The sequence below is a fragment of the Equus caballus genome, chromosome 5 (assembly GCF_041296265.1).
Source record: "Equus caballus isolate H_3958 breed thoroughbred chromosome 5, TB-T2T, whole genome shotgun sequence".
In the NCBI taxonomy this organism is placed as follows: domain Eukaryota; kingdom Metazoa; phylum Chordata; class Mammalia; order Perissodactyla; family Equidae; genus Equus; species Equus caballus.
Window position 1 is genome coordinate 56,445,561 of NC_091688.1, and position 25,134 is coordinate 56,470,694.

General features: G+C 35.7%; 1 protein-coding gene across 4 annotated transcripts in view; it reads left to right on the forward strand.

The window, feature by feature from the left end:
* The window catches only part of SPAG17 (sperm associated antigen 17), a 209,669-nt gene that overhangs the window by 102,906 nt on the left and 81,629 nt on the right, over positions 1 to 25,134 (forward strand). For all 4 annotated transcript variants that reach the window (XR_011438724.1, XM_001500885.5, XM_023641329.2 and 1 more), the window contains 7 exons: positions 1,178 to 1,332; positions 9,250 to 9,431; positions 10,999 to 11,096; positions 17,993 to 18,232; positions 19,234 to 19,345; positions 21,343 to 21,501; positions 22,730 to 22,843. Coding sequence is in view for 3 of the 4 variants with exons in the window: in XM_001500885.5 (XP_001500935.1) it covers positions 1,178 to 1,332; positions 9,250 to 9,431; positions 10,999 to 11,096; positions 17,993 to 18,232; positions 19,234 to 19,345; positions 21,343 to 21,501; positions 22,730 to 22,843 (1,060 nt within the window). In the remaining variant the exon portion in view is untranslated. The remainder of the gene's footprint in view (positions 1 to 1,177; positions 1,333 to 9,249; positions 9,432 to 10,998; positions 11,097 to 17,992; positions 18,233 to 19,233; positions 19,346 to 21,342; positions 21,502 to 22,729; positions 22,844 to 25,134) is intronic.

Consider the following 25,134-nt stretch of genomic DNA (forward strand, 5'->3'; position numbering starts at 1 on the left):
AGCCAAAGTAAACGTGAAAACATGAAAATTGAAGAGCTCTCGAACTGAAGGAAGGGTACATGCTCATCAGAAACAAACATATTTGTTTTTTGGATTTAAAGTCTGAAGGGAATTTGCCTTTCAAAAAAAGTAATGTATAGTGCCCTACGTAGAAAAAACTTTTTAAATGCAAAACTTTTCACCACATGTATGTTTTCTGTAATGGCTTTCAGGGAACAGATGTAAGAGTTTAAATGCCGCTCCATAAAGACACTCGTACGTGGGACTAGATTGGGGAAGTAAATGTGTTATTTGGGTTATGCTCCCAGTGTCAAATGGAAAGCAAAAGTAAAGCGGTCCTTTCGCAGCATGATACGCAATTCCACGCCTTCAGATCATCCAGACAGCAGAGAACTGAAAGCTGCTGCACCAGATTGATATTGAAAAGGAAAGCAAAAACAAAACCCCGCAGCTGTCTAATTTATTGTCCTATGGACATATTTGCTTATGTTGATTGGCAGTAAATAGGAAACAGGACAACAATGTGCCCACTGTGCCCCTCTATTGGTAGCTGTAATTGCAGTGCATGCTGAGGGTAGAATGTTTGGGGAAGGGCCAGAGTTAGAAGTCCTATAGAAACAATGTGTATCAGAAAGAGCACTTGCCTCGTTCCTCTGTCCTACAGCCTGAGTAGTGGAGGGCACTCTGTGGAGTGCGAAATGGGGACATTTAGAGTTGAAAGACCGCTATGAGCCCTGGCACCAGACCTCAGTGAACTCTGTTCTTGAACAAGTTTCTTATCCTCTCTCTTTGTTTTTATGCTGTCAAACAAAGATTTTAATATTTTGAAATGGGAAAAATAATTATACCTATTTATCTGATGTTTTTAATGATGATAAAATGAGATGATCTGTATGAAGGCATGGAAAATGTTGAATAAGTAACCGCTGGACTTCATTATCACCTCCCAGCCTTAATGAAAAACACTTGAGTAAATGCCTTTATGCGTGGAGCCTAGTATTTGTTTTTCTATAAGAGTTGCTGAAATGCTCCAAAACATGGTTACTGTTTATGCTCTCACCTTGACTAACAGTGTGGAGATAAGGGGAGGAAAAGGAGGGAGCAGAGAAATGCCTTAGCAGGAGACCCTTCTCTTGGGAAAACAAAGATACAACACTGCAGTTATTTTGATTTTCAGGTTCTTCAAGAAGCCAATCAGCATTACAGATGTATTGATTCTTATTACCACACCCAAGACAACTCTTTACTATTAGTCTTTCATAATCCAATGAATTTACAACGTCTGCATTGTGAATATTGGAATGTTGCTCTTCACTCCAATGTTGGATTCAGGTAACCAACTTAGTTTAGTTAGCTAGCTAGCTTACTTTAGTTAGCTTGTTAGTTACTTAGTTACTCAGTTTTGAGTTCCGTAGCCTAAGCTAGGTGGTTCAACTCAATGAAAACATTTGTGTAGTACTATAGAGTCAATTCAGCTCACCAAGTTGAAGATCTGCTGAGAGCCAGGCACTGTGATAGGCGCTGAACTACGCCACTGAAGAAGACAGATGTCATTCCGGGCCCCATTGAGTCTAGAAGGGATATTATTAAGCTACATTTGATTCATTTAGACTCTAAGAGAACCGCCTCTGAAAGATTTCAGGTAGGAACTACAAAACATGGCATTCTGCATGCTGGTTTGGGTAACTCCCACTTGGTGTAGGGAAGTACTCAAATGTGGGGCAACTGGGGTGACATATGCGGTGACGTTCCCAGCAAACGGACCTCTAGGAATCAGTGATTTTTTTTCCTTCCCAGCTCCTTAGTTATTTCATTGGTATCTTAATACTTTGCTCTTTCTTCACGTTAATAACGAGGACATTTCATTATTTTTTCAATACTGGTTAATGTATATTCAGTATTTGTTATTTGTATAGCATTGTTTTAGTCCTAAAGGATACAGAGAGATATGGAGAATGGACATACAGAATAATCGGGGAAACAAGTTGTGTGCATGCACACACACACACACACACGCACACAAGAACACACACATTTTAAAGTCATAAAATAATTGTTTAAATTAAGGCACATAATAGGCACCTCAAGACATTAAGCTAATATTTTTCTTTGTTTTATTTCTCCTTGCCAATAATTATACTTTTAATTTCTTTTCTGGTCTTATTTGCTGACTAGGACTTCCAATAAAATTTTGAGAGAACGCCTTTATCTTGTTCCAGATTTTGAATATTCAACTATTAAGAATGGGTCTTTTTTGCAGTAGGATTTATGTGGATACTCTAGGTTGAAAGAGTTCCTCCTGTTACTAGTTTGCTATGAGTTCTTAATCACGAATGACTGTTAAATTGTATCAAACGATTTTTCTGCACCAATGTGGTTGTTCATATTTTTTCCTTTAATCTACTAAACTGCTAAATTTTATTAACAGATATTCTAGTGTTCAACTTTGCATTCTTGTGAAAATCCAATTTGTCCATTATGTTATCTTTTTCATAAATTGCTGTATTTGGTTTGCTAATATAATGTTTAGAATATTTGCATCTGTATTCATGGGCAGGAGTCAGCTGTAATTTTCCCTTCTTTAAGTGTTCTTTTCTGGCTTTGGTATTGAGATTATATTAGCCTCATAAATTAACTGGGGAATGTTCTCCTCTTCTTTTCTATTTTTTGATTTTCTGAAAGAGTTTGTGCAAGAGTAAGATATATGTTCCTTTGGCATTTGGGAAAACTTACAGATAAAAACATCTGGACCTGGGAAGATGTTTAATTATTGATTCGGTTTCTGTCATGGTTATTAGACTCTTTGGATTTTCTATTTATTTTTGAAGTAGGTTTGATAATTTATGTTTTTCTAGGAATTTGGCCGTTTCGCCTGTTTTCAAAGTTACTGGCATAGAGTCGATTGCAATAGTCTCTTGCTTTTTAATGTGTCACGTCTACATCTGTAGTCCTTTTAATTCCTGATATTTTAAATCTGTGATTTCTCTATATTTTTCTAGATCAATCTTGCCAAAAGTTTACCAATTTTGTTAATATTTTTAAAAATCAATTTTTTGCTTTTGATCCTTTCTCCTTTTTATTTCATTTATTTTGGCATCTTTATTATTTCCTCTCTTTTAATTCCTTTGGATTGTTTTGATCTTCTTTATCTAACTTCTTAAATTAGAAGCTTATCTCAGGATTTTGAGTTGTTTTTTGTTTATTTGTTGCTTCATAAGCATTTACAGTAAAATCTCTTTCTAAGTACTACCTGAGCAGCACCATAAAGTATATGGTTGATAGTATTTTTCTTATCTTTCATTTCTAATTTCCATCATGCTTTCTTATTTTGCCCAGGGATTACATAGAAATGAGAATTTTAATTTTAAATATTTGGTGAGTTACATTTTGTTACAGTTTATAGATAATAGTGGCCAGATAACATGCTCTATAGAATACTGATGCTATGAAATTTGTTGAGATCTGCATTATTGTTTAATATGTGGTCAGTTTTTGTAAATGCTCCAAGTTTGCATGATAAGACAGCATATTCTCCAGTTTTTGAGTGCAGGGTTGTACTTTTTTAAAATCTTCCACACTCTTTCTGATTTTTGAAAACTTGGTCAATCAATTAATGAGAAAAAAGATTTTTAAAAGCTCACTATGTGATGGTAAATTTGTCAATTTCTCCCTATAATTTTATCAATTTTTGGCTTCATACATGTTGAGGTTTTGGTATTAAACAAATACAAAAACAAAATTGCTATGTCTTCCTGACTAAGCTTTTATCATTATGCAATGTCTCTCTTTATCGCTAGGATTGCTTTTGGTTGTCAAGTTTATTTTGTCTGATATGTCTACACAGATTTTATCACATGTATTTTATCTGATTGTGATAAATTATATAAGCCTTTTTCTTTAATATTTTGTCTGTTGTATCCTTTCCTATCCATTTACTCATTACAGAAACTGGATATAGGGGCCAACCCCAGCGGTGCAGTGGCTAAGTTCCGTGCACTCTGCTTTGGTGACCTGGGTTCAGCCCCTGGGTGCGGACCTACACAATTCATCTTTTGCTATGGCGGTGGCTCATGTTGGCAATCAATGTTAGCTCAGGTTAATCTTCCTAGGCAAAAAAACAGAAACAAAAGCAAAAACTAAATTTGCCTTACTTGAGAATCTAGTTCATATATTTTGATTAATTTCAGCCATTTAATTTTGTCTTTTTATTTTTATTTTTTTCTTTTTATTTTCTTTTTATTTTATTATTTTATTTTTATTTTTTCAATTGCTTTAGTTTTCATTCTTTTATCTTGTTCAGATTAATTTCATTTTTTTACTTCAACTAGAATGACAGTTATATACTACATCTTTTAACTCATCCTTTAGAAATTCCAATATTTCTAACAAGGTCCAAAGATTAGCAAGGTCCAAAGTCAGTGACTTTACTTTCCTCCCAAATAGTATAATACAATGCTTTTATTTAAGATGTCCTTATTCCACATTTTGTATTATTGTAGTCTAAGGCTTTAGTTTTATTTTGATGTTTTTAACCTCACAAATTAGACAGTATTATTATTTGCTTTTACAGCTGGTGTTTGTATAAATTAACATATGCTTACTGTTTTATTTTCCTTCTTTCTGAGGTAAGGGCTTTAGAAGTTCCTATAACGAGGATCTTTAGTGATAAAATCAATTTTGTTTCTTGAAAATGTCTGCATTTTAATCTTGTTCATGAAAGATATTTTTACTCAGGATATAGTTCTTGACTCACACTAAATTCTTCTCAACACATTGAAGAAAATTATCCCATTGTCTTCTGGATGCCTTTGAAGCTGTTAAGATGTAAACATCATTATTAATAGGAAGTGTTACGACTGTGCTCTGTGAAATCAGAAAAAAGACAGAAATGGCCACTGTCACCAACTCTAATCAACATTTAATGAAGCCCTAAATCAGTACAATATATTAATAAAGGTAACTTAAAAGTAGGGGCCAGCCCAGTGTCATAGCAGTTAAGTTTGCACGCTCCACTTCAGCGGCCCAGGGTTCTCGGGTTTGGATCCCAGGCGTGGACCTACACACCATTCAAAAAGCCATGCTATGGAGGCATCCCACATACAAAACAGAGGAAGATTGGCACAGATGTTAGCTCAGTGACCATTTTCCTCCAGCAAAAAGAAGATTTGCAATAGATGTTAGCTCAGGGCCAATCTTCCTCACAACACACACCAAAGTAACTTAAAAGTCTAACAATGGAAAAGACTAGAAGGAAATGTCATTATTAACAGTTGAGGTTGTTATCCACACAGGAAAATCTCAAAGGAATCTATAGAAGAATTATGGAACAATGGGATAAATTACTGGAGATCATATTTTTTAAATTTCATTTTTGTGAACCACAAGAAATTTTAAAAAGGAAACAATACCGTTGATAATAGAAACAAAAACTAGAAAGTACTTTAAAAAGCCAAACCCCAGGGTTTGTTATGTACACCCCTACATTCACCAAAGGGCAACCATGCCTTTTCCCATGCCTCATCCAAGTAAAAATGTTAGCTACACTTTGCTTCAGATTAATACAGATTAAGTAATAAAAACTTGCATATTGATTTATTACCTAGATTTTATAATTTATTAAAATAGATAAATTACTTCTACCTATACAACTTTTTCTCTCAGTAATCTATTTGATGACTTGTTCCATAATTTACTTCTCAGTGATTTTTGTAATATTCTCCCAAGTATGCAAAACTATATCACTTAGATGTGCATCAATGTTATGCTAACCTCTTAGAATACATTGGCAATTATGTATTATTTTTATGACCTGATTCTCCAACATAAGGTGGTTGTGGGTTCAAATTAACAACCAGACTCACACAACGCAGTAGGCTTTAATCCAGTTCTGTGTTTACCTAGCTTTATGAAAGAATACAGGGCAGGAAATACAGCACGACCAGCATCTTTACCGTATCAGGAGGCTCAGCAGATACCCCAGTACACAGTGTCTTTTGCTTCCCTCACCAACACTGGTTGCGTATGGCTGCCAAAGATGAGCACCAGATACTGTGTGGCTCCGCTTCACGCAGAGAAGCCACAGCCTCAGTTTCCCACCAAGACCTACATGCCAACTCTCAACTGCCTTATTAAGGAGCAAGCCCACAGAGCTGGGGTTCCACAGCACACAAGGCAGTCAGAACAGTCCACGTTTATCTTAACTCTGTAGCTTCCAAAAAAAACAGTACAGTCAGAAGTTGGACTACAAGGTTATTTTCCAAGGCCCTGTTGCTAACCATTTACTCACACGTACTGTAGCTTACATAATATAGCGCATTGTCTATTTTGCAAAGGGTAAGAATGCTTCACGTGGAAAACCATTTAGAGCTAGTGGCTTCCTAGGGGCTGAAGAGCAGGGCCCACTGGGAGGAATGGCAGTGTGAAAGGATGAGGAATGGATTGCCTACAACCTTTTCAGTTCTTCTAAAGTTAGTACTCTATTCAGCTTTTCTATTTCGTCTTCAGTTAGTTTTGGTAATTTCTATTTTTTTAGGGGATCATGCGTGACATCTAGATTTTCCAGTCTATTGGAATAAAATTGAACAGAGTATTCTCGTGATAAATGCTCACTTCTGAGACGTATTAATGTCTGTCTGTATGATTATAGCTCTGTCTACTTCTCCTTTCTGTTAGTTTGGCGTGTGTACTGTGTATGTGTGTTTGTATAAATTTAGTTTTGAATCTGTATTTTTAGAGGCATCCTTCCTAATGGATTGTAACTTTTATCAACATGATAAAACGTCCCTGTGTGTTCCCTTTAATGCTTTTCACCTTGAATTTAACCATGTTTGCTATTAATATTGTTGGAAATCTCTTTTGTATAAGAATTTACTGATACAACTTTCTCAATCATTTTACATGTCAGCTAGAAATTGCGTTTTACTATATTAATGGAAGACAGACTACAAGGGTTAAACGAGTAAAGGGATTATTCTTCTCCTGGAGTAAGAAATCTGGGGTGGCGCAGTGGTGCAGGGTTAGCGCAGCTACTCACAAAAGTCTTCAAGGAGCCAGACTTCTGGCTTCCTAGTCAGCCGTCTGTCACCTCTTATTTTTCTGCGTCATTTTGATTTGTGGATACATCTCTTTTAAATATCAACTTGAATTTTTTCAGCCATTCTGAGATCCTCTGTCTTTTTAAAGGTTTTAATAATAATTATTAACAATATTAAAGATCTTTAAATTTTACAGAAATTTAATCTATTCATTTTTATTTTATTAATACTATGTTTGACCTCATTCTTACCTTTTAATTTTATAGACCTAGTTCTATTAAAAGGGATTAAGATTAATCCCTTTCCTTCCTTTTGTTTGATTGAATTTTCTTAGTTTATTCTTAGCGTGTGATTTTTTAAAAATTATACATTCTATTTATATTCTTCTAGAGATTATACCTATCTTTTTAAGCCACATATTTAAACATTTTTTATGTCATAACTGGAGGTAATGAGTCTTAATATCATTTTGCAGAAAATCTTAAAGTTTTTAACATATTTTCGCTTACTCCCTACAAATCTCCTACCTCCCGTTTTGAAACTGTCTAGAAATTTGTTTCCAATTATAAAGTAATATTTTTTAATTACAAATAAATAGTATACTTATTTACATTTAATTATAAGTTTTACTGTTTTTTTCCTCAACCCTTTTACTTATATACCATGTTGTCTTCTTTCTTGGATTTATTTTTTTAATGCAGCTGGAATATTAGTGAGTAATTCTTTCAGAAAGTGTCCATGGGTGGCAAACTTCCTGAATCATTGCATGCTGAAATGTTCTTTATTTTTTCCTCTCATATGAATGCTGATTTGGCTGTATAAGTGAGTGTGTATTCCCTCATCACAGATCAATAGCAAGGATTCTGGGTTTTGTTTGAAATGGAGATTCATTGAGAGGGTCTGAGCAGAAGACAGACAGGATCTGATTTAAGAATGAAAAGGACCTCTCTAGTTGCTGTGTTGAGAATAGACTATGACAGCGGGGGGTCAAGGCTCAGAATAGGGAGACCCCTTGGCAGGCTATTGGAGCAATCCTAGCAAGAGGTGATAGTTTAGACCAGAGAGACGGCAGTAAAGGAAGTGAGAAGTGATCAGATTTGGAATGTATTTTAAATATATGTTTTAAAAAATCATTTGGAATTCCTGACAGATAGGAAGAAGAGTGTGAAAAAATAAGAGTGGTCGAGAATAATAACTTCAGGGTGTTTGGCCTGTTCAGCTGAGAGTGCAGCCTTGCCCTCAGCTAAGATGGGGCACTTTGGGCTGGAAGACCAGGAGTTCACTTAGGGACACGCTGAGTCTGAGATGCCTTTTACCTTCCAAATGAAGATGTTGCGCACCCGTACTTCATAGTCTACAATTTTTAGATTCTTTAAAAGGGACCAAGAATTAAAGAAAACTGTGAAGCAACCTGAGTATAGAACCCATCGAGCTTTATGTTTTCAAAACTTTCAGCCTTATTTTTACACGATTTGATGATATCTAATCTTTATTGTCAAACCTAAATATTTCACCTTATTTCCTCAGAAGCAACTCTCTTTGGACATTTATATGTTGTAAGTATACATAACATTTAGTTTAAAAATAATTAGAATAATCAGTATAAACAGGATGAATGGATTTGGGAACAAATATGACTGACTCCCGGTAAGCAACAACTTGCTGCTGTGAGCATAAGTGCGGGAGCGGCTTAGGGCATACTGTGTAGGATGTGGCTGTTCACAAGACCAGGAAGTTTTACAGCAAGACTGGAGTGTTTCAGTTAATCTGCTGAGTCAATTATCTGGCAGTCAATTTAGAGTTTCCATTGTGTTATAAAATTGCCCTAAAAAGAGATTGTACCATAATACTCTCCAACTAACCATATTGAGAGTGACTGTTTCTCCAAACTTTCGTCAACTCTTGGTATTATCCAACTTTTTAATCATTAACTTGGGTGGAAATATCTTATTTTTAAATTTACTTGTCTTTAATTGTGAATGAAGTCTGGCATTTTTCATATGTTCCCTGGATATACGTATTTGACTACTTTGTACAAAATGCCTCTAGGATATATCTGAGTCTATTACATTTATAATAGGCAATTTAGGGCCTATTTAAATGGACAATTTAGGATCAATTCATTTTTGAAAAATTCATTTGCATAGTCAATATCTTAAGCATTGTTTAACTAATAATAACTCAATTGTCAGCTGCTCTTTTTTGCTTTTTTTAGGAATTATTTGGAACTTGTTGCACAGTCCATTCAAGACTGGATCATAAAAGAAGAAGCTATATATCAGGAATCTAAAATGGCTGAGGAACTCAGCAGGAGCAAGCTTGAGCAGGAAGTGAAATCTCCTGCTAGTGGCAAAATTTCTTCCCCTAGCAAAATTTATTCTGTTAAAAAATCTAAAAGTAGGTAACCAGTTGAACTTATCCATGAAGTTCCCCCAAATTCTCTTACTTCTTAGTTTAATCAAGACTGTGACTATTTCAGGATTAAAAAAGAGTTACCCACAAAATTTCTGTGACTCTTCACTTAATAGATAGAATATCTGCATTCCACATGTGATTAAGAACTTACCTGAGTGGGATAATGGAAAGTTTGTCTTATATTGACCCCACTTCCTGCCAGATCTGGAAGATACAATCTGTTATGCAGATCAAATTTGATGTTAGGGAAATGCCAGATGCCTTTCTTTTAGTAGGAGTGAAAGTTTCAGCTGTCTAAGAATTGTTGACAATGTATGAGGTAAATTCAGAGTCAGTATGTCTCCCTTAGAATAATTTTAGATTCTGAAAGACAAGATCTTCCTTAGACGGCCAACAGAAGAGTCCCAAGACTGAGGGAAGGAATCTAAAAACAAAGGAAAAAGAGATTTTGGGGGCCCTATGGCAGGGACCTGACAGGATGTTGGATCAATGCATCTTTGTTTTGTTGTCAATTTCCATGACTTTGATGCTCTCAGGGGAGAGGAGAAGAGGGTGACAAAAAGAGAAAGGATAGTTGATAAAGAAGTGAAACAATGAGGTAATTCATCTGGAAAATAAGGATATTCCCCTGGGTTTGTGCAAAGGGAATGGATTTCATGTTGACAATATTCATTATTTCTGATAGCCAAAGTTGAAAGTGATTCGTAAAGAAGCAACGCTATATAATTTCCAAGGTTTTTGTAACCTCTATCAATTACCAAAAGAATTAGTGCTTGGCTTGATTCTAAAATAAAACTTACAAAGCCAAGTTGATGATGAATCATTCACCATCCACCAAAATGGTTATATAACCCATCCATCAGCGTGGCCTTCCTCGTGGTGGGAATGCAACAGGACAGCACTAAGTACCTGGAATAATGGATGGGGCTGTATGAGAAGGAGAGGGAGGGCCGCCCCCTCACAATTGTGCCTAGGGCCATACTTGCCTATTAGCAGGAAAAATTGTAGGTTAACCTGCCTTTTCTTTCTGCTTCTGAACAGAACCAAAAGCTTAATAACTATCTAGGTGCCTATGGAAATCCAGAAAATGGTCAGTTTGGGATTGGAATACACTGGTAGGTGTTGCATTCTGTTTGAGGCCTCTCGTGTCAGAAAAGATGTAAATCTTCAAAACTGAATGACTACAATGGCAAAAGGAAGTCTTTGATATAGAAGGAAAAGATGGATTTTTTTTCTGTGCAGTCATAAGGGGTTGAACTAGGAGTAATTAGGTTAAAGCTCTAGGAAGAGAATCCAGTTCAATAAGGGCTTCAAAGTCTCCACACGCTGAGAACAGAATGCCTCCACCACCAGTGAGCTCCTCATCCCTGAAGGAGCTCAGTTCTACTTCAGGTGTCCACCTTGGAGAAGGCAAGAAAAAATTCAAAGATCAATAAATGGGGAGTTGAACTTCATAACCTTTGAGATCCCCTACAGCCCAGAAGTTTGGTCCTTCTATGAAACTTTATTTTAGGGAGTTACTAAGAAGTTTCATTTTCTCTGGTTATAGGTAACAAAGGAATGAGCAAAACAGAGTTAATAGATCAAGAAAAAGAAAAAGAGAAAGAGAAGGAAAAGATTCCTTTCATTTTAGAAGGCTCTCTCAAGGTAATCCAAAGAAAGGCAAATAACATTGAGTAATCACAAATTCAAAATTATTTTGTGACGGGGAACTTGTGTGGTATAACAGAAAATAATCATTTTGTTAAACTCTCAGAAATAATTGAATTTGCAATGAAAGGACAATCTCTCCATGAAGATGTCTCTTCCACCAGATGATAAGCCATTAAGGGAAGCTGTGTCATTCATTTTTATATAGCCCAAATCCAGGGCAGTACCTTGTCCGTACCTGGTATACCCTCTGTTTCTGCTGCAGGTGGTTATTTTTGTTTGCATATTTTAATTGGAATTTTTAATTACAAAAGTAATATATGCTTTTATAATCAATCAGAATTACCCTGGTTCTCCTAAGTCTTTGAAATAAGAAATACGAACAATTTGGTATGTTCTATGCTCATACAAGCATTCATGTACAAATATAAAGAGGGTTTTCCTTTGTTTGGTTTTGGTTTAGATTTGGTACGCTTTTTTTACTGTGCCACATGCTTTTTTCTCTTAGCTATATATCATGAATATCACTTCCAGACAATATCTAGAGATCTGACTTATTTTTGTAGCAATATATCAGTCTTTAATTTGGATGTACCATAATTTATTAAATAATTTCCTTATTAGTAATTATCATTTATGTTTCTATTTATTCAGAAATATTTACCTTTTATGTAGTCAAATCAATTATTTTGGGCCAAAATTTAAAAGACACAATGCCAAATTTTGGTAAGAAGGTGAATTCTCGTACACTGCTGGTTGACATATAAGTTGGCACTTCCACTTTGGAAAACTGGACGTGTCTACAAAGATAAGCATACAGTTTCTGTTTATCTAACAATTCCACTCCTAAGTATATAATAGAAATGCATGCATGTGTGCACCAAGACACATGGACAGAATTGTTTTTGCAGCATTATTTTTAATCCTTCCAAACCAGGAACAATTCAAATATTCATCAGTAGAGTGCCTATTATGATTTAGTCATGTGATGAGATACTATGCAAATCTGGAAATGAATGACCTATAGCTACATACAGATATATGCATGGATCTCACAAACGTCATGTTAAGCAAAAGAAGAGAGAGTCAAAAGAATATATGCATTATGTATAATTTTGTTTGCGTAAAGTTTGAAGTTTCGTAAAGTTTCGTTTATGTAAAGTTTAAAAACAGGCAAAGCTAAACTAAAATATTACAGATTAGGACACTGGTTGCCTTTGGGGCAGTAGCAGTGGGTAGTGATTGGAAAGATGCTTGAGGAGACCTTCTGGGGAGCTGCAGAGAGCTGAGTTCCTGACCTAGTGGTGGTTACAGGAGTGTTTACTTGGTGGTAGTTCATTCAGTTATTCACTTAAGATTTGTGCTCTTTTTGTATGTGTTATAGCCTATCAAAAAGAAAAAGTTTAAAAAAATCTGTCATTCTCTTTATGGTTTCAATGCTTCTGTGTTTTTGGTTCCATCAGGTTGATTCCACCCTGAGGTTATACAGTAATTTTCCTGCACTCCCTTAGAATTTTTCATAGATACACTTTTTATATTTAGATATTTAATCTACCTAAAATGCATTTTTTATAATCTAATGTAAGGTTCTTACTTTTTCTTTGCCCAGATAAACTGTCATTTTACTAATAACATTTAATTAAATGTAACATTAATCACCCCACACACACACAGAGTTGGGACATTGACTACATCACATCTATCAGGTACCCATTCTTTTTTTTTTGGTAAAGAAGATTAGCTCTGAGCTAACATCTGTTGCCAATCTTCCTCTTTTTGCTTGAGGAAGATTGTCGCTTAGCTCACATCTGTGCCAATCTTCCTCTGTTTTGTATGTGGGATGCCACCACAGCATGGCTTGATTAGCAATGTGTAGGCCCGTGCCTGGGATCTGAACCGGTGAAGCCCAGGCTGTCCAAGTGGAGTATGTGAACTTCACCACCACGCCACCCAGCCAGCACCCCCATTCATTTTTTGAATCCGTGTTTGAATGCTGTATTCTGTTTCAGTCACCTACCTAATTATTCACTTTGCTAGTACCATGCTATTTTATAATTACAGTAGCTTTTTTTTTTTTTGATGAGAAAGATTGGCCCTGAGCTAACAGCTATTGCCAATCTTCCTCTTTTTTTTTCTTTCCCCCCAAAGCCCCCCAGTACATAGTTGTATATCCTAGTTGTAGGTCCTTCTAGTTGTGCTATGTGGGACGCCACCTCAGCACGGCTTGACAAATGGTGCTAGGTCTGTGCCCAGAATCCAAACTTGAGAAACCCTGGGCCACCAAAGCAGAGCACATGAACTTAACCACTCAGCCACAGGGCCAGCCTCTAATTACAGTAGCTTTGCTGTAAGCTTAAATATTGGGTAGGCAAGAACTGACTTCCCCACACCCATCAGCATGCAATAAACCTCAAAACAATGTTGGCTAATATTGATGAGCTTCCCTGTCTTCTTGGTCTTAACAGTAAAGATAATTACGTGGCAAATCTTTAAGTTTATTGTTAATTGCTGCTTAATTTTATTAAAATTTTTTTAATGTCTATTGGTATTGAAATGTATCTGGGACTGGCCCTGTGGCCAAGTGGTTAACTTCGCCTGCTCCACTTCAGCGGCCCAGGGTTTCACCGCTTTGGATCCTGGGCACCGACATGGCACCATTCATCAGCCATGCTGAGGCGGCATCCCACACAGTGGAACTCGAAGGACCTGCAATGAGAATATACAACTATGTACTGAGGGGCTTTGGGGAGGAGAAGAGAAGAAGAAAAAAGATTGGCAACAGATCTTAGCTCAGGTGCCAATCTTTAAAAAAAAAAAGAAAGAAAAGAAACTAATATCTATTAGTTTTCCTCCTTTATTTTGTTGATATGTTGAATTATGGAGATTGATTTAATAATATGAATAACATTTGCATTTTTAAAACAAACTCCTCTTCAGCATTTCCTGTAGTTTAGTCCTCATCCCACATAACCACGTATGTCATAATTGCCTAGGGGTCTCTGCAGGGAGGAGAGACTTAAAATACAGATGACTTCACTCCGTCCTAACTGCATCTTTGGGAGTAGAACCTCAGAGTTTTCATTTTTAATACGCTCATTTACTTACATTATAGACAAAAAATTATAGGACTTCTTTATGATGTTATTTTAATAAACAACTGAGTTTGATTTGATGGCATTTTATCTAGAATGTCTACATCTCTGATGACTGAAATCAGTCTGTAGACTTTCATGTTGTTATTAACAAGTGTCAGTGTTAAGGTTACGTTGGCAAAGTTGCTGTAAACAGGATCAACAGAGAAAAAAATCACTGGAGTTCTAATTCACCAGCAGTAACCAATTAGAAAATGTAATAGAAAACAAATGTCATTCACAAGATCAACGAAAACTATAAGGTGCCAAGAAAAATAAATTAATAAAATATGTGCAAAGTCTTTATGCAGAAAATTGCAAAATGTTATTGAAGGATATTAAACACCTAAATAAGTGGGAAAATATACCATGATCATGGATGAGAGGATTCAATTTAGGAAATGAAATATACTATAAACTCACTGTAATTCCTATCAAAATCCCAACAGTGTTTTTTATGAACCTTGGAAAGCTGATTCTAAAATCAATAAAGAAAAATAAAGTGATAAGAGCTTTCTTTCAGATAACATTTGACTGGCAAATTCCCTTTCACTATTTTCACATTTCTGTGCCTTTATATTTTAAGTGTGTCTCTTGTAAACAGGGACTATAAACTAGATTTTTAAAAAAATCACATCTGAGTATCTCTCTTTTAGCGGGATAGTTGAATCCATTTATATCTATTCTGATTAATTGCATATTTGGAATTTCTTCAATCAATCTATTTTGTATTTTCTATTTTCCTGCCTGTTCTGTGATCCTTTTTTTTCTTCCTTTCTTTCATATTGAGTTTATTTTCTCTTTTCCCTTGCTGGCAATTTAATGATAAGGAACACTAATTTTAACTCTAATTAAGTGAAATGTCATCCTCCCCCCAAACAGAATTCTATTTTCTTATTAGTAGAACTGTATTACCAAAAAAAATTGTATTTAATGATTTGTCAATAAAATATTTGCAGAAATTACTTTTATCACTTGTTACATAAGTACCTATATAATATCCTTAATTTTGTCTCTTGACCCAAAAAGCCTAAAATATTTATTATCTGGCCCTTGATAGGAAAAGTGTAAAATGTATACACTCTATTTCTATTCCACTAGTGGTTGCTCCAGAAATTCAACTTGTATATATAATTTAATGAAGTCTAAACTTAATTATATATCTTTACTTTCTTTCAGAACAATACAAGGAACTATTAAGTTGTTTAAAATTTGCTTCTCCTCTCACAACTTATGTTTAAGTTTTATCTTGATTTTTCTTGTTCCCACAAATTAGACATTAATATTGTCATTGTTTTATATAGTCAATTTATTTAGATTTAGCCCATGCTTACCATTTGTTTTATTGAGCATTTCTTCCCACATCTTATATTTTGGGAGTGTTTTCTTTAGAACTTCCTTTAGTGAGGGTTTGTTGCTATTAAACCTCAGTTTTTACTTATCTGAAAAATGGTTTTGTTTTACTCTTATTCATTAAACATAGTTTTCACTTATAAAATTTTTGGTTGACTTTTTTATATCCTCTTACTACTCTCAAGATACTGTTCCACATTTTCCTGGCTGACATTGTAGTTGTTAATAAATTGATTGTCAATCTAATGTGTTCTTTCTTTATAGATAGTTTATCTTTTCTCTCTAGCAGCTTTGAAAACATTCAATGGCATGCTGGTAAATGTTTAGCAATAGCTCTCTGGGGAAAAAAATATATGTATCTACATATATATGTACACACATGCGTAAGTGTAATCTACATTTTACTGATATATAGTATGTATAGCACACAATTTACAAATAATAAAATATATAATACTCTTTATCGTGAATTCCATTTAGCCAATGGATTCTCACAGAATGCTTTCACTGATTTTTACTAATCTCTTGTATCCTTAGCCAACCTATGGTTACAACTGACAAACAAGTATAGTTCTAATATAATGTTGACTGATATTTTCATTGACATGATCAGGTAAGGCAAAAATTAACAACAAAGGGATATGTCTCACTCATTCATCAATGACAGGAGCAACTTCGCTGAATCAGACAATAGTTTTTGAATACTGGAAGAATATTTCCTTAATTTTTTGTGCTAGTTGCAATGTCACAGCTCCAGATGTGACACACTTTTAAGTTTAATCTGCAGTATTAACATTCTCTCCATCGCTTAAGTCTAGATAATCAACAGTCAATCAATCCCTGATTTGTAGCATCTGCTGGTGTCTGTAGTGTAAATATGCCTATCATGGCTGGTTTCAAGCTACCGAGATGACATCACTGAATATGGAGTTGGAAGCAATATACAGTAGCACACCATTATATTGTATTTCTATGATACAGATACAATTGACATGAATAACCTCACCAGTATAGATAATAGTGAAATATAACAAAATAATTAGGAAGGTGGTAAGTTTTGAGTATTTATTGCATTTGTTTTTAATATGTTATTTAATTATTATTAAATAATATTACTTAATGCATTATTAACAACTGGATCCCAAAATTCCTGAAAATTGAAGCATAAAGTCTTTCAAGCCAATATGAACCAGGTCCAGCATACCACTGTTATTTCCTGCTTTTGATTCATTGGCCTTCCTGAATGTTAGGATTAGTGTCTCTCTTCAACTCTGGAAATGTCTCAGCCGTTATCTGTTCAAATACTGCCTTTTCAAAATTCCTATTCCATTTCGAAGAGGGCTTTCAAACTCACCTTATTTTTGATGCTCTCTTGATTCTTATACTTTTGATGCCTCCTTTTCTTTATCTAAGCATATTAAACTACTTATTTTATATTCTGTATCTGATAATTCCAATATCTGCAATCTTTGCAGATAAAATTTCACAGTTTTTTCTTCTTCAGGTTTTTGCTTTTGGCTTATTTCTCATGTTTTGTAATTTTTATTTGTGAGCTTATATCAACCCACAATCTTTTCAGAATAAAGTTTTAAGGTAATGTTCACTTTGGCCACAAATCTGTATGAGGACAGGCTTGTTAGGTTAGGAGTTCTCAGGGGTTGCTTTTCTACTCCCACCCTCCCTTTAACTGAGGACAAGGAAGCAGGCTAGAATTCATGATCTTTCTCTATGGGGCAAGACTTTTTTCTAGTTCACGCAATGAAGGTGTCATTTTTTAAAATACTTGCTCTGTTCAGAGGTGTCTGGTCTGATCTCCCAGGTTATGTCTCTAGTCCCCATAAGCCATCAAAAGCCAAGTCTTAGGGGGCCAGGGATAGGCAGATGCCCCTGGGAAATTGCTGCCCTCAGTGCCCACCTGCCACACAGGATTAGTGCTTTCTCAGATCCTTTACTTTGCTGCCAGCCCTGCTATGCATTACAATGAGGATTTTTATATTTTATTCATAATTTCTGAAATATTTTATGCCAGGAAACATCTAGTCAACCATGTTTCTGACTAACCATGTTTAGGACCTAACTTGGGGGTTGGACTTGTGTGGGAAAGTATAGGAGACAGGGAGACCAGCCTAGAGGCTAACGCAGTAGTTCAGGCTAAGGATAAAAAGACTTACCGGAGGATGAGAGAGGACACTGAAGTGAAGAGAGATCTCTGAAGAGAACTGGCAGGATTTAGTACGCAGAAGTTGGGTGAGACAAAGAGAAAATCAAGGATGACTCCAAGGTTTCTGGCTCAGGATTTTGATTTGTCAGATACACTTACAAATATCATGTTAACTAGTCTCCAAAATGAACCTGAATGGAATCTAATTTGTTTCAAAATCCTGTTAAGTTTTTTTAACATGTTTGCAGGCATGGAAAGAAGAGCAAGATCGATTAGCAGAAGAGGAACGCTTAAAGGAAGAAAAAAAAGCAGAGAAGAAGAGTAAGGACATTGGTAAAAAGAAAGGCAAGGAAAAGGTAGAGAGAGAAGATAGCAGGGTTTTGAAGAAAAAATCTTTTTTCAAGGATAAAGCTAAAGAAGAGCAAATCAAGATCTCAGACGTAACAGAGGAGCCCCTTCAACAGCCAGAACCTGAGATAGTTTACCCGGTAACATCAATTTTCTAAAAAGCTTCTTTGAGTCATTCCTAATTGTTTTGAGAAAAACACAACTTCTGTGGAAACATAAGGTTCCCAGTCTTCACTGCGACCACAGAAGGACTTGGGATTTCTTCTAGCATAGACGGTCTCAGACCTGTATTCCACCCTCTAATACCTTGGACCTTCTTTGTAGTCAGTCACCAAGATAGGAACAGCCTCAGGCCAGTTTTCCTTGAATGCAGCGAAGCTGGGTTACTAAAGGCAGTAAAGACGGAAATTTGACACAAAAGCATTTATTTAGGTTTATGTAACTAAGCCACTGTAATAGGTCAGTGTGGAGACAGAATGGCTTTATCTGTCTCAGATGACAGGGCTTTCTGAATACACTCCATTGCCTCTCTGTAGGCACCCAAGTTTCTTGCTTGTATGCTTTTGTAAAAGCTTCTCTGTCAATCTCTCCCTCACCCAGTTTTACCAGGGAAACTTAATGGAAAAAAAAATGGAAAGAAATGTAACAGTCCTTTTCCTTTCTGGCTACTGCTCTAAGTCAGTTGTTCTCAAGCTTTAGAGCAGTATCAGAATCACCTGGAACTCTATTAGCAACACTTAGTAAAAAAATGGCTTTAACGTATGACCCCCTAAAATGTAAAGTGTCCATACTCCTCAATATATCAGTTCACTTTAAACAGAAAATTAACAGCCAAGGAAGGAGAAATTGATTTCTTCTCACACTGCCTTGGCAACAGTACAGTGATTTGATTTGCACCAGGTTATGACGATGCTCCAGTGAACGGAATTTAAAATCGTGGCCCTCCTTTAATTCTGCCTGTCATTGTTAATACCACAGAAGTTGCTAAAGATAATATGGACACCGGCCTCTGAGTCTACAAAGTGACAGACAAATCATTTAGCAGAAATTAAGCTTATAGCAACTTCATTTGGCGCACACTGATGAGTTGATTTTTGTCAATTGCAGTTCCACACTCAAAGCATGATGCTTTCTCTTCTAGTTTCGCGGATACAATATGGGAGATATACCCATCCAAATCTCGGGAACAAATTGTTATCTGTATCCTTCAGATGGAGGGCAGATTGAAGTAGAAAAGACAACATTTGAAAAAGGTACGTTTTGAAAGCAGCTGATTAATGGTTTGAAAGATATTAACCCATTTCAGGTCACCTCAGGGCACTGTACTCTTGAGTGTGGTAGGTGAGAGTGGTAATGTGTCCACTGCAATGCATTTATGTGCCACGTTCAGCATTTTCAGACTTCACATTTTTCTATTATAGCTGACTCTGCAAGGCCCGGGCCAGCTGAGAGGTTAGCTGAGACGCACTAATATGAACATTCCAGAATTAAAATATTAAAATATTTCTATATGATTGGAAAGTTAGTAGAAACTGCAATAAGCAAATAGCTAATTAGTAATATTAATTACAACACATGGTGATATCTCAGAAACCAAGTATTTACTCTGAGTTTAGAGCAAATTTCTGGTTTGGGCTCTGAAGGACAGAGCTTGGGGGCCTGCTGCTGATACCGAGTGATTTTAGCTATAGAGAAATTGCCTCTGGCTTCAGAAGTCTTTAATAGGAGAGAGGTCTTGCAAATGAGCTGAAGAGGACCTAGTCTGGAAAAACCCTAAAGGAAGTGCTTAAGCCTTCCCAAGGGAAGAGCAGACCTGGGCTCTAGAGAACCTATCAGGAACATCTCGGAGGGCTTATCTTTTCATGGTGCCTTAAAGATCCCTTAGGTGGGTTTGAGGACCTGGGCTTTATTTGACAGCTTGCGGTCTGGTAGGGAGCAGTGGTCCCCAAGAGCAGTGAAGAGGTTATTGTGGAGGGAATGTGAGCGGGACCCTGTTTAATATCCACAAGATTGTGCACCCCAGCAAGGGACAGCATGGGCTCCTTCTGTCCCCACACTCCACCTGTGACCCCAGTGCACCCCTCTCACCTCCTGTCCTCTCCCTCCCTCTCTCTCTCAATTTCTTTCTTCCTTTGTTTGTTTCTTTCTTTCTGTCTCTCTCTCTCTCCTTCTTTCTTTCTCTGCCATCTAATGACTATCAATTTAATGAGGAAATCATTACAAGAATTAGATGCTGGTCCATATGTGAAATCACAGCTAAAGTGGAAGCATCATTAGATAGTATTTGCCACATCAAACAACAATCACCCAATGATTTTTAAAATAAAAAGGCCAGCAAGTTATTCACATTATTTAAAGAATGGTTTGTAGTAAAACTTATGGCAAATGACAGACTGTTTTATTATACAGGGTTTATTTATTTAAAACATGAAAGGGATTTTTATTAGTGTATAGGTATGTACATTTACTTATACTATCATGTTTAATATTTAATATTTTGAAGATGATCCCTGGGCATGGGTTACAATTGGTAGTAGTTTAAAATGGGGCTCAGAATCACATAACTGAGAAAAACACTGGACTCAAGTTTTGTAATGCTTTGTTCTATTTTCAATAACTATTCCTTGCTCTTACCAAAATTTTCATATGCATACAATGTATATAAGTTTCAGATGGTTCATAGTAAATACAGTATTTTCATTCTGATCCTACCAATTTTGAGAGATGATAATTCAATCGAAGTTGAAAAGAAAAAGCTAGATTAAAAAAAGATGAAAAAAGCTGAGAGAAGAGACAAAAAAATGACTCAGAATGCTGGAAGAGAGAATATGTTGTTATGAAAATTCTTATATGTTGCTACTAACAATAATAACTACTATAACTAACAGTTATGTAATTCTTTATATACATACCTTGCAAAACCTTTCACATTAACTATCTCATGTGGTTAATCATAAAGTTGAGTATGGCTATACGTTAGTCTCAGCCTATTTATTTTCTCTTCTGTAATTTATTTGCAATGTGACTAAAAAGTCTGTAAACATCTCCCTGACCCACCTGCCTTTTACTCCTGGAATCCACTATCACTTTAGTCCTTTAGGCATCTTTTTATAAAAATGGCGGCATCTCTAGGGATTTCCATTCCCTGGCTTAAATTCTATGCTGCATTATTTATCTAAATAACGTCTTGTCAAGGAGTTTAATGGGGCATCATAATCAGCCTATCTTCTATCCTATGATTCTTCCCCAGGTCCAACTTTTATCAAAGTGAAAGTGAAAAAGGACAAGCACAATTTTATAATTCATTTAAAAGATCCTAAGAAAATTGTGAGAAACGAAAAAAAAGAAGACGATTATTCTTCAGAAGATGAGAAAGATGAAGGAGAGGAAGAACGAAATCTTGAAATGAGTAAGCAGCTGCATCTTTGTGGCAGTGGTGGGGTTAATACTTCAACAATGTGTCAAACCCATCCACCTGCCAGAATCACAAGTGCATCCTTTGCACTTAGCACGTGTGATTTTTCCAGACGGTAACTAATGTGTTCTGCCTGTTCTGTCATTCTGCTTATTTACATTTTCCCTAATGTAATGTGTATATACATTGTATACATAGTCCATCTATAGTGGGCTGCTTACTAGATTTTTCCCCTTCTGGGCACCCAACTCTTGATTCCAGTTGTCATACAGAGTCTACCCTAGCCAGCCTAGCTTTATGTAGCAACGCAGAGTTTGCAATGTACATTCTGGCCTGAATTTTGTTTTATGTGTTTGTACCAAGTGTAGTCTCTAGGACTCAGGTCCTATTAATTGATCTCTACTGAAGGTTTAGCTTCTCTCCAGTATTTGCAGCAAATGATGGGGTTTCTTTCTATGCTCTATCACTTAGTTCTTCCTATGGTATCAAATTTCTTAGGTTGCAAGGACAAGAGGAAAATCCTAAATTTGGCCATGAGAGCCTCTACCTGCTTATAGACGAGAGCTCCAAGTAGATGTCCATTGATTGTATACCATGAAACTTCATGATAATACCATTTAGCATCTCTGGGCAACACCACCTAGGGAAATTAATTGTTTCTTGCCCATGTGGCATGGTTTATACCTGCAAAAGGAGATGAGTTAATTAGTAAAATGTTTTGGACTAAAATTAATGATAATATCAGTAACTAAATCTTGCTAATAAATTTAGTTATAGTCTCAGTATTTTCCAAACTCAAGATAGGAACTCAATGTTCGACAAGTTTGAATGTCCCCAAGAACTTAAAACAGAAATTTTAAATTACTTTTCTTTGTTTTACCTGATATAAAAATATATGGTTTATTATAAAAAATTAGGAAATATAGGAATATTTAAAGATGATAATAGTTGCCCGTATTTCTGCCATTCCGGTGGTAACCACTATTCATAGTGTGTTTCTATCTCACTTTATTATCAGGAGCATTTTTCTACTCATTAAGTATTCTTTGAAAACAAGCTTTTTTAATGATTTCATAATTCATTGGTATATACATATATACCATAATTTACTTAATCATATCCATGTTCTTACGTATTTAGGTGATTTCCACTTTGTACTGAGTTTTGCTTACATTTCTTTTTAATAAAATGGAAATGTCCTTGATTGGATTTTGTCTTTTAGAAGAATCAGATGCAGAGAATAAAGCTATCAGCAAGTTTGGATCTTTTTCTGCCACCTTGGAAAATGGAATCTGCCTCTCAATAAGTTACTACGGATCAAGTGGAATGGCGCCAGGTGAAATAAACACAACAGAAAGGATAAGTGTCCCATGACCAAGGGTGTCTGCCTATCCTCAGTGTGCTCACTGGTTGATAAACATGTTCTGATTTAATGCCCTTCAGTTCCTGAAGGGTGGGAATATATGTGTGTGTCTACATGTATATGTGTGTATATACATGTATATACATATATAATTTTTAATACATAGAAAATAGTGCTTTGACATTTTAAACAGCATTTATCATATAATAATCTTACATATAATCACATATGCATATAAGATTATATACATACATATATATATTCCAGTTATCTTTGTTAACTAGCCCGTGAAAGTAAGTCTGTTAGTTGATGCCAAAGAAAGCATGACTCGCCAAGAAATCCTCTTGGTTTCCTACAGAATAATATTTTTATGAATCCTGTGATTGTGGAACTGCTCAGTATGCTTCAGTCTTAATGGAGCCATTCACTGGACATCTTGAAGAATTTCTTTACCCTACTTTTAATAAACAAATTCTCCAAATGGAATCTATTTCCTTACAAACCACAAAATAATATGTCACTTTACCAAAAGCCAATTAAGAAATCTTGTGGGTTCCCCTGCATTTTTACAGGGATCTAACCACAACAGATTTTTTTTTGAAGCTTTACAAAATCCAAAGGTAGTCCCTATGCTGTCTAGCCATAAAACTGTGTGTTCATCATGGTGATGTAATTATCTGTCTTACTATGTAGTTCCTTTTCTGCAGAGACAACATTCCCATCATTCTAATCTCATTTCTTACCTTGTGCCAAATATTGTAGTCCTCTAGTGAGTTAAAGAGCCCATTAAATGTGTTAGTATTTTTGCTTTATTTGAGGTTTTGTCTTTTAATTTTGTATTTGATTTGTTTTTAAATCAGCACTTGGAAAAGTCATCTGGTGCCTAACAAATTATGTATTAAAATCCGTTACCACACATAGTCACTACAAAGTCCTGTCCCATCTGAACATAGCTTATGATCATTTTAGATTAAGATATTTGAGCTCTACATTCTTTCAACTGTGTTGCTGCTGTTTCCTAAGTGATTTACTTATTCTTGATTTAATCCTTAAATTAATACGCAATCGTTCCATTTAAAACAAATGTTCCTAATTTCAGGTTGTAAGTAACTGCATTAAAAGATGTTTATAGTGTGAATAATAAATAATGCTTTACTTCCTATATATTAAAGAAGTTGAAGGCATGAGCCTTTGTAAAAAATATATTATAAATTCCTTAAGGATGTATGTAACACTAATATTTAAGAACTGTTATCTGCTAATGGATAAACAAATTTACGATCCAATTCTCCCCCCTTAATTGAGTATGAACGGCCCTCTAGAGCTTATTCATCTTGCTTAACTGAAACTCTATGCCCACTGATTTTGATTAGTAACTCCGCATTTCCTTCTCCCCACCTAGCCTCTGGCAACCACTATTGCACTCTTTTATTCTAGGAATTTCACTATTTTAGATTTCTCATATAAGTGGAATCATGCGGTATTTGTCTTTCTGTGACGGGGTTATTTCACTGAGTGTTGTGTCCTCAAAGATCATCCATGTTGTCACATATTGCAGAATTTCCTTTTTATTTTTTAAGACTTAATAGTATTCCTTTGTATGTATGTATTACATTTTATTTATCTATTGATCTGTCGACGGACACTTAGTTTATTTCTATATCCTGGCTACCCTATTTTTTTGTGCTTTTCAGTTCCTTGAATGAACTATGCTTTCTTTTGTCTCTGGCCATTTTCTCATGCTGTTCCACTTGCTCACAACGCTTTCTCCTGAAATGCCTCACACAGCAAGTGGCAGTAGTGTGTGAACTGGTCTTTGGAGGTGAGTGGGAATTGCTTAGGCAAAGAATCAAAGGAAGGAAATTGTAGATACCAAAAGTAGTATACACAAAAGCTCAGTTGTATAAAAGCATGGCATGCTTATGGAAAGCCAAACCATGTAGTATAGCCAAAGCACAGGTTGTGTGGAGGTGTTTTGTGTTAGATGCCCTTCTCCTGGGTTCCTATGGTGCTCTGTACTGCCTCTGTCACAGACTTAACACATGACATTGTACTTAAAGGTTTCTTCACCTGAACTACCCATTACATTGTAAGTTCCTTGCAGTCTTATTCATCATTGGCTATCCAATTTATAGTACATAGTAGTAGGTACTCAGTAAATATTTACTGAATGAGTAAATGAATGGAGATGAGAGGGAGGAGCTTCTAGCTGCCTGTAACTGGATGCCATTCACTTATTTATATATTGTACTTCCTGTGGATCA